At 42.4% G+C, this 15,720-nt stretch overlaps 1 protein-coding gene across 2 annotated transcripts; it reads right to left on the bottom strand.

Moving 5' to 3' along the window:
- Window positions 1-979: 979 nt before the first annotated feature.
- Window positions 980-15,390, bottom strand: dact1 (dishevelled-binding antagonist of beta-catenin 1). 2 transcript variants are annotated; one of them, XM_055057254.1, is made up of 5 exons: window positions 14,913-15,390; window positions 9,334-9,460; window positions 8,137-8,250; window positions 5,521-5,784; window positions 980-5,448 (listed from the first exon to the last, which is right to left on the bottom strand). In XM_055057254.1, the coding sequence occupies exons 1-5, from the start codon at window positions 15,153-15,155 to the stop codon at window positions 3,719-3,721; spliced, it is 2,478 nt and encodes an 825-aa protein (XP_054913229.1). In that variant the 5' UTR covers window positions 15,156-15,390; the 3' UTR covers window positions 980-3,718. The 2 variants fall into 2 exon arrangements, with proteins under 2 accessions (XP_054913229.1, XP_054913228.1); XM_055057253.1 differs by having other exon boundaries at window positions 980-5,784.
- Between the last annotated feature and the right edge of the window lie 330 nt (window positions 15,391-15,720).

The raw sequence follows: 15,720 nt of genomic DNA, 5'->3' as shown, positions 1-15,720 counted from the left end.
AGGTTTTATTGGGTTTGTCTCTAAAAGATTTCCACATCCACAGAGTGGAAGTCTTTACCAAAGTCAGACTGGCTGGAGAACAAATAGAAACTTCTGCTTTTGTATCCTGTCATAGATTCTCATTTGGATTTAGAGTTGGACTTTGACTTGGCCATTCTAACTCTTTGTCTAAACCATTCCATTGTGACTCTGGCTGTACATGTTTGGAGTTGTCCAGGTAGAAGGGAAACCTCCACCTCAGTTTCAGGTCTTTAGTTTTCTCCCTCCTCTGTGTTTAACTCCATCTTCCTTCCCCGCTGCAGAGACGCATTCCCATAGCATGATACTGCTACCACCATGGTTCAATGCCAATTCTTTTTTTCTTTTCCAGATTGATCTGCAGTGTCTGGGTTTGGTCACAAGTAGCGTTTTGCATGTAGAACAAAAAGTAGCATTTGTCAGTTCTTTGGGTGAATTGCAGAACCTTTGCTGCCATCTGGGTCTGCCCGGCCCGGGGCAGCACTGCTGCCGCTGGGCTGACTGTGACATAATGGTGATGAGGTGCTGAGCAGCGCTGCGCCCCACACTGACTAACTGGATCTCAACACCTAAAATAAAATAATTGAATTGAACAGATTCATTTTGTTCCCACAGCCTTTTATCCACCTCTTCTTTCCAAACAAAATGTGCTCTGTGGTGAAGTGGGATGAGCTGAACTCTTACTGAACTGTATGAACATCTGTCTCATCAATTGTGGTCTCTGTAATTATAGGTATCAGTCATCTCTTGGAAAATGAAGCCAGACAGAAAGTATTAAAAAGCCTCAGAATTTCCTGCAACTGGAGTATGAGACACTGAAATCATCGTATGAAATCAGATTTCATCAAAAAGTATAGGAAACACACAACCGTTGTTAGATTATTAAGGTGCAGTGTGCAGTATGCATCGGTCTCAGCTGAACTCCAAAGACATCAGAAAGAGTGCCACACACACTCACACACAATTGTGAAATCCACATTTAATAAAGGGTCAAGCACCATTATTGGCGTACATGTACATTAAATACACATATATTGGTAACAGTCGTTCGTTCCTCCAGCTGTGATGCATGAAGTTGGTGGAGAAACATTCCTACAACCAGCTACTGCCTGAAGGTTTCTTTCCTGGCTCGACATTTAAATACAAATAACTTCAAACGCCAGAAAAAAATTTCAGCAAAGAAAACTTGAAACAGAAAGGCAGCTTGTGACGTTAGTAAGAGCAATCCTGGCTTTTAATTTCTTTTTTAAAAAAGGCATGTAGACCCTGACGGTGAGGCTAAATCCAGTTCAGGGCCGGTCCAAATCTGTATGAGGCCTGAAACTCAACTTTATGTAGGGGCCATCTTCCATCAAACTGAGTTTTTTGTACCTGCAAAACTGCAAATTTTAAGCAATTTTGAAGCTTTTATCTATTCTGTAATACTGGGTAAAATTTAATTACATACTTATTCTCAATAAACTAATAAGAATTTTGTAGATTTGATCTGATCTCTGGGAAAATTAAGCATTTTTAAGGCTCTCTCATGAATTAGGGGCCCTAACCAGGAGCTTAGTTTGCTTATGGTTCAGGCTGGTTTACCCCTCATCCCACTGCCAAGCTGGTAGTTTGATTCAGTTTGGTTGATTTATGTATTGCCATTTCACAACCCATGTCCAAAACTATAGACATACTAAAGGCAAAGACAGTTGTTACGTCACTAATAAACAATAAGAGTAAGAACGGAGTTCAGTCATCACAGGAAGTGGAATCTTTCCCTAGACGTTCACATCCTTTATCATTTTCAGTTTCATCTGTGTTCAATGCAGTAATAACAGAGCTGGTCTCTACATTTAATGGCTTTCAGTCAACAATGAGTTGGTTTTTTTTTTTACAGCAAATATATTAGGCATAAATAGCTTTAAAAATATGTGGAAACAGCATAGCTGTAAAAAATACAATTACAGAAATGTGAGCCAAACAGAAACGCTCAGTGAATAAGGAATACAAAACATGGCGATGAGCAAACATGTTAACAGCATGTCCTGTCCACTGATGGCTTACTTCAAAGTGCAGGATATAAAAAAAAAAAAAAACACATTGCTTTTACAAAACTGGACCTCAGGCCTGGAGCCAAATGCAGCTAATGCACGAGCAGAAAGTAACAAGTTTAGCAAATAAAGTTGCTTCAAAACAAACCTTTAAGAAATTTCTTTACTCCCAAGCTGCGTTGCTTTTAAAAAGCCCAAGAATCTTGGTGATGAATTTGTAACACTGGACACGGCAGAACGTTTCATATTTTACCACCAGGCTTCAAGACGGAAAAAATTAAAATAAAAACACAAGAAATTGAATAGCGCTCACAACCCCTGAAGCCAGAATGGCCTCCCTTTCTATGTTCAGGATAATACTTGCATTACGCCAGCTTCCTGTCCACACACACACACACACACACACACACACACACACACACACACACACACACACACACACACACACACACACCCGACACACACACACACATAGAGAAAACATCTGCAGTTACCTGACTTGACCTGCACCGAGAAAATGAAGTGACTGTTCTACGTTCAGCTGCTCAAACAATTATGTGTGAGAATAAACGGCATGAGAATGTCCAACCTGCTCCTGTGTCAAAGAGGTGAAAGGTTTTGCATGCAAGATGCACAAATCAACCCCAGAAGTTTTCTGAACCTTGTGAAGCTGCTGAAGCTGGACACAATGCTGAGTGTCAACATCCACACTGAGATGAGTTCTGTACTGACAGACAGGACACTCAGGGAGGGAGGAGCCATTAGTCCAAAAGTAATGTGAAAATGTGATGACAGCTTGTCAGTAAACTCTGAGATAAACAGCTCAGTCATTGGAGACGTGCTGTGGTCTGATGAGACTGAAATCAATGCATGTGGCCGTGGTGACCATCGATACATTGGGATAAAGAAGGCACTGATGGGTTTTCCAGATGGACAATAACCCTAAGGATCTGGCCAAATTAGATACAATTTGGATGCAAATATGTTTTTCAGGTTTTCTTTCAGTTATGCTTTCCAGTATAAACAAATAGGAACTAATAAACATATTTATGAAATTTTGATGGGTATGTTGAAAAGACATTCTTAAATTGCATTTCAAGTCAAATGGCAACATTGAAAGATCTGTGAAAGAAGAATGAGATGTGCATGGTGATTCATTCATTAACATCAAACCACCAAAAACCACCACATCTATGTTTGCTTTGTTGGGAATATGCCAAAATGTTGCAGAATGTGATCTGTTTGTGTAAATACATGGTTTCAACTGGGTTCAGTTTAGCTGACCTGCATTTCTAAGTAAGGCTTCTTTAGTCTCTGGACTTCAGAACATTTTAGTACCATTTGTCAAAATGTCGACCATGTCATATTGTAAATTTAGAAACCTAGATTTAATATGTTTAAATGTTTGCCAGCTACGTTTTTTATAACAACAAAAGAAGAAGTTTAGAAAGGAAGTTTCATCAGAATTTCAGATGGTTTGGATTCTTCCATTAGTCTGAAGAGGATGGAGATGATAGAAATGTCAGGTGTTGAATTGATGCTTTCCGTAGCTTGGCATGTTGTATGTACCTTCCAACTTCGTCTTACCTCTGTTTTTCTACCACTTGGTTTGTTTCAGGTACAACAGAAGTAACTGAGAAAGACAACCAGCAGGTCTGGTTCTGGTCCGGTCACACTGTGGTCATGAGTTTGAGTGAACCCGACCTGAATCTGAGGATCTTCCTCTTCAAGTTGTAAGACGCCTTAATCTTAACAAAGGTCTTAGTCTGAGCTGGGTCCATTTCCAGTTTCCCTACTGTGACCCGAGCCGTCCTCAGCTGACCCCGGTGCCTACCTGTCCCACCAGCCCCTCCCCCTCCAGGACCTCCTCCAACACTCTCCTCAGTGTCCGTCGTTGTGGTGTTCTCCTCCACATACTCCTCCTCACTGGACTCGCTGTCCCCAAAGCAGTTTGTGGTGTAGTTGGACCTGTCGTCCTCGCTGGTGTCCACAATGGTGGAGTGAAAGAGTGAGACGCACTCGGCTGAATATTCTGAATCACTTCCTGCAACGCTGGAGTACGGGCCACGTTGCTGCCCCCCAGAGGTGGGGTATGTTTTGGCTGCAGAGTTTCTGACTGCCTTCTTTCTCTGCCTCCACTGACTGTGTTTGTTCGCACCATCGCATGGTACTTCCATGATGGCACGCAGGGGCCTGTAATCATTCCTCTTGTACTTTGGCTTGGCCACAACGATGACCTGTTCGCGTCCATGGGGAAGATGGGATTGGTAGTTGCCATGGTGATGCTGCTTTAATGCTCCTGATCTCACTCTGACTTGTGTTGACCTTGCTTGCTTGTCTGGGGCTCCACATAACAAAGTGGATGCAGAGATGTTTTTCAGGCCTGGTGAAGTTCCGTTGTTGGACACATTGACGTGGTTGGAGCTTCCATCGTCTACTTGAAGAACCCTGTTTGGGTTCAAGCAGAACTTATCTTTTTTCTCTGAAGGCACCTCCTTACTCTCAGAAGCCAACATGGTGGATGTTCTACTGGTGCTCTTCACTTTGGTAATCTTAACATTCCTGCTGTTGCCTTTGCGGTGTTTACCGTTATGCTGCTTGGCCAGGTTGCCATTCCCCATGTGACTTCTTCTTACTACTCTTATGTCTTCATCATGACTCTGAGCAAAAGGTTCTGCACTGGAATGGACCAGCTCTGACTTGTTCTCCTCTGGTGGGCTGCTCTGTCCAGGCTTGGAGAGCTTCTTGGAAGCACCAGTCTGTGTTTTAGCTGTTAGAACTGATTTAACAATCTGCTCTTGGTCAACAGGGCAACGTGGCTGACTCGTCTCTTTGTCAGAGGAGTTACATTTTGGACTTCTCTGAACTGTGTTATCTGCGAGAAGATTTGGGACAGAAGCACCTGAGAGCGAAAGAGACCCTTTGCCCGTCTTGCTAATGAGTCTCTTTGTGCTGGTGCTCTTGACCCGACTGGTGACAGAACAATTGTTCTGCTGGTTGGAGTTTGAGTCGTCTTTGTTGATCTTGGAGCTGATTTTCATGACGTCAGTATCATCAGGAGAAACTCTCTGAGTGCCCTTCTCTTCATTTTTGCATTCTAAAGCGCTTTGCCTCAGAGAAGATGAGACATTAATGACTTCTGCTGAGGTTTCTCCAGCCGGGATCACAGGTTTTATTTCAGACCCTTTCAGAGTTTCAGCACCAGAACAGGAAGCAGATACTTGTCTCAAAGAGAGACTGGGCTGACGGACGACGCCCTTCAGAGGGTCCGTGCTGATGTTGGTCCTGGGTCTGTTGGCCCTAATGGGCTGGGCCCTCCGCTGCAGCAGACCAAAGATGTACTTCTCCAGGTGTTTACTGGAATGGGTTTGGAAAGTGGAGCCTTGAGGTCTCAGGGTCCCTGAAGCAGAACTGAGGATGAGGAAGGTTTCTGTTTTGAGACATTCACCACCAGCTTCATGTGTGGACTGACCTCCGTCACCAGACACCTGCAGAAGCGCAGAGCTTTGGACAGCTGCAGCGTGTGACGGGTTTCGGTAGTTGTAAATGTCACTTGCGTTTCTGGGGAAAAAATTGCAGAGATTTTTAGACGGGGAGTCGGTGGCAGCCAGTGACGTCGCCTCCAGAGAAGCCTGGTGAGGAGCAGACAGTGAGCGGCGGACAACGCCAGAGGAACCCAAGTCGTCATAAAATCCTCCAACCAGCACGTCATACTCCAAACAGCTGGCCAGCTCCTCTGAAAATAGAAATAATTTCACTTTATTCATTCAGAACACAAAGGAGGCAGAATCAAACACAGCTGCAAGTTATTCACCATCACAGCATGGCGTGCATCATGGTGAATGTCGACACGTTCAACGACTGAGAACTATTGAACACAGTGTCAAACACAGACAGTCTGACTTATTGTGAGTTTATTTCATGCTGCTGATCTGCTGAGTGCCAACAGCTTGCAGGAAGTAGGGTCTAATGGTCTGCTGAGTGAGGCTGAGTGAGGTTTGACTCTGTTTGGTTAGGCTGCAGATTGAACACTCAGGCATTAGTAAGTGGAAAATTCCTTTCAGTGGAGACAGAGTGCTGGGAATATTAACCCTGTGTGTGCACGCCGTTCTCTTCATGCATGTCAGAGTTTATGTCTGAAAGGACTTCGCTCATTACTGATGTACACACTGTTCTCAGATTAATCCACTATTATTGAATGATTCAATAATGTGACTTAAATTTATATGAATCTTTCTGTCTTAAATGCATATTTACATTTCTAACTCAGTAAATATGGTTTAGCACTTGTCAAAACAATCTGGAAGGTCTTCTAACAGTTCCTTGCATGTTATAATGAATATTAAAATATGAATAAAACTGTTGATAAAATGTTAACTCTAATTGGTCAAATGTTCAATTAGGCTTAATATTCCTGACCAACAACAACGCAGGCGAGATGCTTTTACTGACGGAATGTTTTTTTCAGTGACCCGACTTGGACTTTGGCTGCTGGGGAAGACGTAAACAGGGGGAACACTTCTGATATCATCATTTACTTTCCTGGACTTTAAAAACTGTATTTGCAGTGTTAACTCCCCTCCCCCACTACAAGTTCTTCTCTGCAACATAACAACCTTTCAGATAAAAATATCTCTCTACCTTACTTCAGACATTCTGCACAAAGCGGTTGTGGCAACACTAATAATTCTACATGTGTTTAAGCATTTCAGTCTTCTGTATATTTATTTGTGAGCATTCAGTGACTGGCTGCTGCATCCCAGCAGCACAAAGGAGCGATATCATAGATCCTTCCTCTGGAGCCATCACTGCTCCAAACAAACTCAACATGTATTTACATTTATCCAGGTGTTGGAAGTGGTTCACAGAACATTTCTGCTAGATTTGACTCATCTCTGTTTTATTTTCATGCAGCATCGCTTTTCTGTGTTTCTTTCTTTCTTTTTCGCCAAAAGTGTTTTTTTTTTTTTTTGTCTAAAACATATTTTGGGAAGAAACAGGTGGTGATTTTTCTGCCAAAATGACTTTTTGCAAAAACAATGAAAAAGAATACTTTATTTTAAGAAGGTGATGATAGTGTAAATACTCTGTATTTTAAATTCATAAAAATACATCCACATTTTGTATATTTAAAAAAACAATGTTCTACTCAGTTGCACGTTTCTTTGGATTGGAGTTTGCTGTTTTTGATAATTGCACAGTATGTCACAATGTAATTTCATTCTTACAGTGCAGTATATGGTTATTTTTTTTCAAAATCGTTCAAAATGTAAATGAAAAAGATGATCCTATGCAACTGCACAGTCCTTCGGATCAGAGGATGCACTATTAAAAAATATTTTTAGTACTTTTATCTTGGTGTGACCCTACATCATTTGATGTCCTGTTACTTTGCTGTTGTTACACCTGGATTTTCCCCACTAAGGGACAATAAAGAATATTTGTATTCTATTGATTCATTGTCAAGCCCTCTCAATATCCCACAGAGATTCTTCTTCATAAATAAATGCGTAATGTGCAGAAAATCTGCTGGCAGAGTGAACATGCAGGACGCTTTGACATCAGAGATAAGATCAGAGAATGCAGCAGATTTGTTTTTAGCCTCTCTCACACCAGCTGCCGGCGTCTCTACAGTTTCTACTGCTATTCACCAGAACGCCGCTTTGAGAAATTCTAACCTGTGCTTTTTATTTCAAACAGGAAACTTAACAAAGTGGGGCAGCAAGTGGCCTGACAGCAGAACCCCGTTGAAAGTCTCTTAAAAGCACAGCTGTCCAAACAACAGGTGTCATTCCACGGTCAGAGCGACTCCTCCTTGACCATGTTATAGAGACGCTTCATCTGAAGCTTGTTGTCCATGTACAATCTGAGAGGCTGAAGGAGGTCAACATCCACTGACCAGCAGGGAGGCTGGAATGGTTGAAATTTGATATTCTGTCACAAGCCTCAGAGAATGTTACTGGGATTTCACACACAACTCTCCTCTTCCTGTTAGTGTGTGTGGTTACACTCAGGTATGATGTTAACGCTGATAGAAAACCTTTTGCTGACTGTGCGATGACTTCCTGTTCAGACTGAGACAAAGTACCTGTAGACAGGAAGTATCCTTCAGCGTCGGTGGTCGAACAGAAGCACTCGCTGAAGACTGAGTGAGACGAGTTGGAGAGTGACCCAGAGGCCCCGTCACTCAGTTCATAGAACCCTAGTGGAGAGAACAGGTCAAAGGTCATAATCTGCTCTGAACTGGCAAGAGGACAGAGCACTGACCCCGTCATCGCCAATCATGTGGTGAAGATAGATATTCTACTATTTTATCTGTTCACAGTCTAACTTCAACCTTCACTATCAATTGTATTCTGGTCCAGACGTTTGAAAGGCCTTGAGAGCAGAAGCCATGGCTCTACGTGTTTGGGGGCCCAAAGATTCTTTTTCCTGCAGTTCTTGCAGATACTGGACTACACAAGTAAAATTAGCATGGGTAAACTGTGCTAATATTTTTGGACTTTTTAAAAAATAAACACTAGTTGAGTATGTGATTGTATTATATCTTTTCAGGAACAAAATGGAGTCACCAAATAGTCACCTGGAACCCCAGTGAATTTATCTGGATCTCTGTTAAAATTAAGTAAAAATATTTATAAATCTCTTTTTTTTTTTCTGAGTTTTGAGTTATTGTCTGATATTAATATACATTTCATCACAGAATTAGATTTTTTTCCCCCTCCAAAAAAATAACAGAAATTATTCAGAATTTCAAAATCAGATTTGCAAAAATGCAGTGAAACAATAAATCCTTCTGGGTTTTTATCCGGTTCATTACTGAAATCCAAACGGTTTTGTATTTAGGCCTGTAACAATAAACAATAAATCAATTCATCGCATGCTAAAACTAAAGCAAACGCAATAATTTTCATTTGCTTGATTTATCGTTTCTCTCTCTTCACCAAAACTGCTCTTCAGTCTGGTGTTTTGCTTTTAATTATCCCTTTTTGAAAGACAATTTTGTCTACAGAGAATTCAGAATTCATTTTATTTGTCGTTTCTGTTGTTTTGTTTATTTATTTGGAATATTTAAAATGTCTTCCAGTTCCAATGTTTAATGTTCATCAGAATGTAATGTTTATTGATCTCTGAGACTGTGTTCTTGAATTATTCTTCCATTGTTACTCAAAACAACAATGTTATCTTTTATTGTAAACAAGCTCTGGGACAATTTATTGTTATTGTGACAGGCCAATGCGTATCGCATGATGATAAAAGTGCTGAAGGTGGTGTGGGGTTCTACCTGAGCTGGGCCGGCTGTCGGTCTCCAGTTGGTCATGTGACGGCTCCGGTTCCAGTCGCAGCTCGTTGATCTGCTGGTCCAGCTCATGTAACTCGCTGATGACTCCGGCGTCCCGCCTCAGACAGCTCTGAGACACAAACACACAGTTCAGGCTCCGTCCTCTCTTCTTGTTAAGCAACCATAAGCCTGAAACCAGGTTTGATGGAGAATATTTTGATCATTTCCATGTCTAAAATCTAGAAAATTAGTAAAAAAAAAAAAAAACCCAAAGAAACCTAAACTGGCTAAATACACAGATGGAAGCTGATTTTACTGATTTTGTGCTAGACAACCTGATCTGTGCAAGAAACTTTTGCAAATTTGTAAAAACAGGAGAAAAAAGATGAGAATCTGAATAAAACAACCTTGTAGATTTACTTTGCACTGTTTGAGATCTAACATTTCTTTACACTCCATAGTTAAACATGGCTTACAGCCTTATGAATGTTGGACACATGTTGGTCTTTAACAATGTCCCTCTATGTGGACCCAGATAGAGGCAGATACACACGTTAAGACTACAGACACACACTTAAGCTGCAGGTGTGAATGTTTTGCGAACTCAGCTGCAAACTCAATGTTGCTTTTCATTTTTATCGACTCTGTCACATTCTCGAGTGGCTCATTCTGGCAAAAAAGTAAAGACAAAGCCTGACGATAACGTCCTGCTAAATCTGCCCTACATTGTGCAGTGAGGCCGGTGAACACACACACACACACACACACACACACACACACACACACACACACACACACACACACACACACACACACACACACACACACACACACAGTCTGGAGCGGCCCCGCCCCGCCGCTGTGGGATGGAAAACATGTGGGCTATGCAGCTCTGCTTGCAGGTCATGTGCCAAATTCCTACAACTGAGCGGCTGCAGAGAAACTGAAGCACACAGCTGCTGGTTGATCACCGATCCACCATCATTAATAGCAGCAGGTCTCTATGGAAACGACCTCAAATCCGAGGGATTATTGGTGCGCGACAGTATGTAGGAACTTGAGCTGTTTTCAGCTAAAGGTTCAGGCTGTGGATGCATTATGTTGGTGAGAGTCAGCGCACACAGCCAAACCAACACTGAAGCACGAGTCTCAGGCTCCGCCCACCACCACAGCATCTGATCCAATATCCTGTGTGAACCTGCTTCAGTCCACTGAGGGCTGAATGAAAAACGAACAGAAAGACTGCTGCCTCTGTGGATCACATACTAGACAGCAACTCACACTGAGCAGAACGCAGAGCTCAAAATTCAAACGGGTCAGTCCTACACTCAGATTTCAAAACGTATCTGCAGAAAGCATTGCTGAACTGTGACATAGAAAGAAAACAGATTGTTGTCATGTAAGAGTTGCTAATAAAATCTACATTGTGGTGTGCATTTTTATTCTCATCCCGATTTACTCTGATACACATAAAATCTAGAACAAGTGATGGCCCTACAACATCTGCTGATTAGTAGCTAGACTTCATTTGTGGGTCATTTTATCTAAATCTAGATGCAGCGGTTCCGTTTCTGGCCTCAGAGGTTTGCTAGAAAACAAGCAGCGGATCCGGGAGAAAGTCCTGAAGAAGTTCAAAGCAGAGTTCGGTCTAGAGTCGCATTCCTAGGTTTGAACATTTAGGAGCTTTGATCAACCCGTCATCTGGACACGGAGAGCAGCAGGACAGACTGTCCACCCACAGAACCTGACAGGAGGAGCGTCAGTAGAAACTTGAAACGGGTCAGGAGGTTCATGCAGTCAGAGCTGGTGCAGAACAAAACACAATCATTTGTTAAAATGCTCCAGATCTACATCTGATTAGTGGATCTGTGGCATGAGGTGAACATTTCTGTTCTTGGATGCTCGCCATCCAATCGGACCATGCTTGAACTGTTTTGCAAAGAATTATGTTTAAAGCTGGATGTTTCAGCTATAAGTGGAGAGAAAGGCAGCGTATTGATTCAGAAGGACTGAATAAAAGTGCACACCGCACTTCTCAGATTTTTATTTGAAAACAAAATTGATCATTGCCTTCCACCCAATAATTCTGTGCTTCTCTATGTTGATCTGCGACATGAAGATTCAAGACGTACCAATACTGCAAGACGTTGTGCTTTTTTCACCAGTTCATCAGTAGTGATGTGCTGATTCCAATACTGACATGTTTAAAAAAAAAACAGTGTAAAATATGAATGTCTAATATCTGTTTTGAAGATGAAAACAATATGAATGTAGTTTCCTCCATGTTGAGTTGAACTAGCTGTGCTCTGACAACAGGACACGCTGCAGGCATCACGAGGGACACACTTTGTAATTGGGAAAGAAAATGGCAACCAGTCTGCATGATCCTGCTGCTGCTGAACTCGTGACTCCTCCAGCAGCAACAACAACAACACATTACCTCCAGAGCTCACCGAGAGCAGAAGCACCGATACATGTCAGAGGAGACGACTCTGCTCTGCTGACGAAGTTACAGGAGTGACTCTTAACTCTGGACTAGATTTGTTCAGTGGCCAGTTATAAAAACAGCAGAAAGAAGACACGTTCTGATTTTCTGACAAGAGTTTTTTGAAGTTTTTTTGTATTAATGGGAAATATGCTGGTGTGAAAGGCTGTTATCTTTATTCAAACTTAAAGAAAGTTGAGGGAAGGGTCTGTTCAGAGGGAGGAAGTTGTTAGAATAGAATAGAAATATCCTTTACCGTCCCACATTGGGGAAATTCAGGCGCGGTGACAGAACATCAAGCAACACAAAGATAAAAGTATCTAAACATAGCATGCTCTGATCCAAAGGAATGTGATTAAATAGAATCATTTTGAAAAAAAAGCCCAAAATGAGAATTTGTGTATTTGTGCAAAAAATAGTCTGTTTTCAATATATGAAAATAAAACTGTACAAGCAGAAATGTGCCATTACCAGGAGAAAGGTTATTTGAATGAGTAAAATTGTGAAATGCAGAATGTAAACACTGACTTAGTTTGTTGGGAGCAGTGATGGAACAGCTGCTTGGAGGAAGGAGCCATGTTAATGCTCCTCTGTGCGTTTAGGATGCAGCAGTCTGTTAGAGCTCTCCAGTTCAGAAACAGCTTCATGCATGATTTCATACCTCATTAAATCAGATAACTCTTCCATGTTTGTTTTTTCTGTTGTTTGTGTTTAGTTTGAACCCAGATTAGCTGGTTACTGAGTCTGAAGCTAACAACTAGTCAGACTTTGATTGAAGCGGACTTCCATCATCCTGGAATCACTCAAATGCCAGAAAAGTCTTTGTGGTTCATCTGACCACTAGAGACAGATGGTAAAAAGAAATGTTTCAATTCTATAAAAATGCTGATACAGAAGATTCTAAATGAAAGTACAAATGTCAACGTTATATTTGTGTAACCTCAGAGTGTTGACCTGACTCTGAGGAACAGAAAAAGTGGATCTAGAAGCGAGGAGTCGCAGCATCCGGACAGATTATGGAAAACACATAACGCTCATGAAAATATGACTGAATCAGCAGTGAAGAAAAGGGAAAATTAACTGATCAAGTCCTACAATATGAACCACAGACTGTGTTCTACACCCTTCATCCCGTTACACACAAACTATACAAAACAGAGGCAACAAAAGCAACAAACTCTTCGTGCTTTTTAACAGCCACATTCGGCTCCAGACTCCAGCAGAGAGCGAGGAAGGCAAGGAAGACCCGCAAATCAGAAACGAGCTGATGAGATACCAGACATTCTCTGATAATGCTCATCCAGTTAGATTCAGACATTCAATCCTAAAAACAACAAACAGCTGCTGGAGAAAAACACACACAGCTGACACGCTCAGTAAGACAAACCCACTGGAATGAACTGAGACCCGGATGGCAGAAACAACGTGGACAGCAGGACGGCAGAGGACAGTCCCAGAACTACAAAGTAGACAAGATAAAGTTCCTGACCAGGATGTGTTTGTTCTCACCCAGTGACTGCTGCAACTGATGGATGGGTGTGTGGGACATTTACAAACTATTTAAAGTTCACCGTTTTACAGCGGGGAACATTTGGAGCAGTGGACAGTCTCCCCGGTAATGAACCCGTCCACTAGGTCCGTCTCAGACTCTTTCACAGCACGACAAATGTTACAGTTCATGACCATCTCTGCCAGCTTGAGATGGATCCTGTGCAGAACGCCATTATCAAATACATAACATCGAAACAAAACTATTCTCACCCACAGGAGAATAGTTTTCATAATCGCTAACGGTCAATTTTATGTATTTTACAGACACATAATATTTCACAGGACAATCAAGTAACTATGTTAACTTCATTTGTTAGAAAAATATTATACATACTAAAAAGACTTAAAAGAATTTTTACTTCAATATTCAATTCCTTGAAATTGGGAATGTGTCTCTTTAAGAAGCTCATGCTTTTCTGAAACTCCACCTTCAGGAAATCATCACAATATGGCTACTCTGTTAACCCTTTACCAAAGTTTTTAACAGCATCACACTGAGAAGCAGCTCCTACAATGACACATAGCTCCACCTGATGTTTGCTAATTGCTGCTAGCTAGTCTGAAGGAGCTGAGTGGAGGAGTCACAGGGGACGGCTGCTCTGTGAGGTGGAAGCTTGGAGACTGCAGCTCCGAAGGTGAAGCTGGGTCCACCCAGGCGTTTTACACAGCTGAGTGATGAGTGATGGAAATGAAAGGATTTCTCAAAGAATCAAACCAACAAACACTCCAGGTATGTTTTAGAATGACATTGTAACATGATGTGAAGCTCAGAAAAGTTCATTTTACACGATGCTGCCCCTTTAAGAGATTTAACTTGTTGATAGTCAATCAGTTCTGTTTACAAGGACAAACATTCAGACAATTTGTTTACCAGCTGCCACTTTATGATCAGCCTCCCTGTCCTTACAGACTTGGGGGAGGGATTATCTTTGTGATGTAACACCATAAATGAGATTTGCTGAAAACAGAGACAGAACTAAGAAGCTTCTACTCAGAAGTTTTGGTGTTGGGTCATGGGATTCCTGGTTTGATTAGAGGACTGTGACGGTTCTGAATCTGTCCCAGATTCTCCTTGCTGTGCAATGCTTTCTGAAACCCGGTGGATGTGGAGGAGCAGCAGCTGATGGTTGGAGCTCCTCGCCTGACCTCCATCAGCAGCACCACTGCATTCAGACACTGATCTGCTGTTCCAGCCTGCAGAGTTTTCTAACCTCAGCAAAGATTTATCAAGCCTATTAACCAGAGGAAGGCCTAAACTTTGGGAAATAAAAGCAAAATGAATCTTGAGTTTGGAGAAATAAAACAAACAAAAAATGCACAACAAACTCAAACTCTTACCAAAAGACAAAGAAAGATATCTGTTAAGAAATTTGGGAAAAATGATGTTCAGCATGCTTTAATAAAATCTGAAGCTTTAAGATCCCGGAAAAGAAAACTGCAAACAGGTAAAGTTAAAAGGCACAAAGCGATGGATGATCTATTGTCCTTCTGAGCCGAGCCTGCTGGTTATCGGAGCCTCTCTGCGGTCCGGACCGTTTGGACCTACCAGCTGTTTCCGCAGCACCAGGATGTTCTCCTCGCAGCTCAGCTGAGCATCGCTCCGCGCCTCCTTCAGGACGCTCAGGACCAGCAGCTGCTGCCGGTGCCGCAGGTACTCCAGCTCTCCCAGCACCGACACCATGAGCTCCAGCCGCTCCCGCACGGAGCGCAGCCGCTCCCCGTCCGACGGCGCCCTGTGCCGGCCGCAGCGGCCGTCTCCCTCCCGCCTAGAGGCTGCAAATAACGGCATGTCCAGCGGCTGTGGCTCCGTCTGCTCCCTGCAGCATCGGTGGTGTGTGTGGGGGAAATGTAACCCACTGACACTCACCGAGCTGCCGAGACCCGATGCATGAACCCGAGCAGATCCCGAACCAGCTGGTGATCTAACAGGAACGCGGGATCAAGTGGATCCCTTTATGCCCGCGGACCGTGCGTGGGAGGAACCGGGGAAACCACGGGGGGAAGAGTCGCATCTTCCACGCAGAGGATCCTCCAGCAGCTCTGCACTCTGACGCCCGACGCCTGGTGGACCTCCCTAAGCCCCGCCCCCTCACACACTGACACGCCCATAAAGCTGATGTCACCAGCAGTTTTGCTCTCAAGAACATCAAAATAAAATAAAACAAAAGGCGGTATTTTTTTAAATAAAAGTTTTTTATTTCAATCTTCTTCCCTTCATGTCTCACACAGAAGGGAAAGTAAAAAAGAACATGAGGAAATGAGGAAATGTGTAAACAAACAAAGAAGAAAACAGGAGAGAAAATGCAAAAAGAAAACATACGAGAAAATAATAAATAAAAAGTGAGTAAATTTTT

The sequence above is a fragment of the Poeciliopsis prolifica genome, unplaced genomic scaffold (genome assembly GCF_027474105.1).
Source record: "Poeciliopsis prolifica strain line A6 unplaced genomic scaffold, Auburn_PproV2 SCAFFOLD047, whole genome shotgun sequence".
Taxonomy (NCBI): Eukaryota; Metazoa; Chordata; class Actinopteri; order Cyprinodontiformes; family Poeciliidae; genus Poeciliopsis; species Poeciliopsis prolifica.
Note: the sequence above shows the minus strand (reverse complement) of the source record. Positions and strands in the feature narration are given on the sequence as shown.

What these genes read in the sequence shown, in the direction of transcription:
- dact1 (XM_055057253.1), bottom strand. Translation starts at nt 15,155, where the DNA reads ATGCCGTTATTTGCAGCCTCTAGGCGGGAGGGAGACGGCCGCTGCGGC. An exon ending in TGGTGCTGCGGAAACAGCTG is followed by an intron (nt 9,461 to 14,912) that starts GTAGGTCCAAAC and finishes TTTGTGTCTCAG; the next exon opens with AGCTGTCTGAGGCGGGACGC. An exon ending in CGACAGCCGGCCCAGCTCAG is followed by an intron (nt 8,251 to 9,333) that starts GTAGAACCCCAC and finishes TCTCTCCACTAG; the next exon opens with GGTTCTATGAACTGAGTGAC.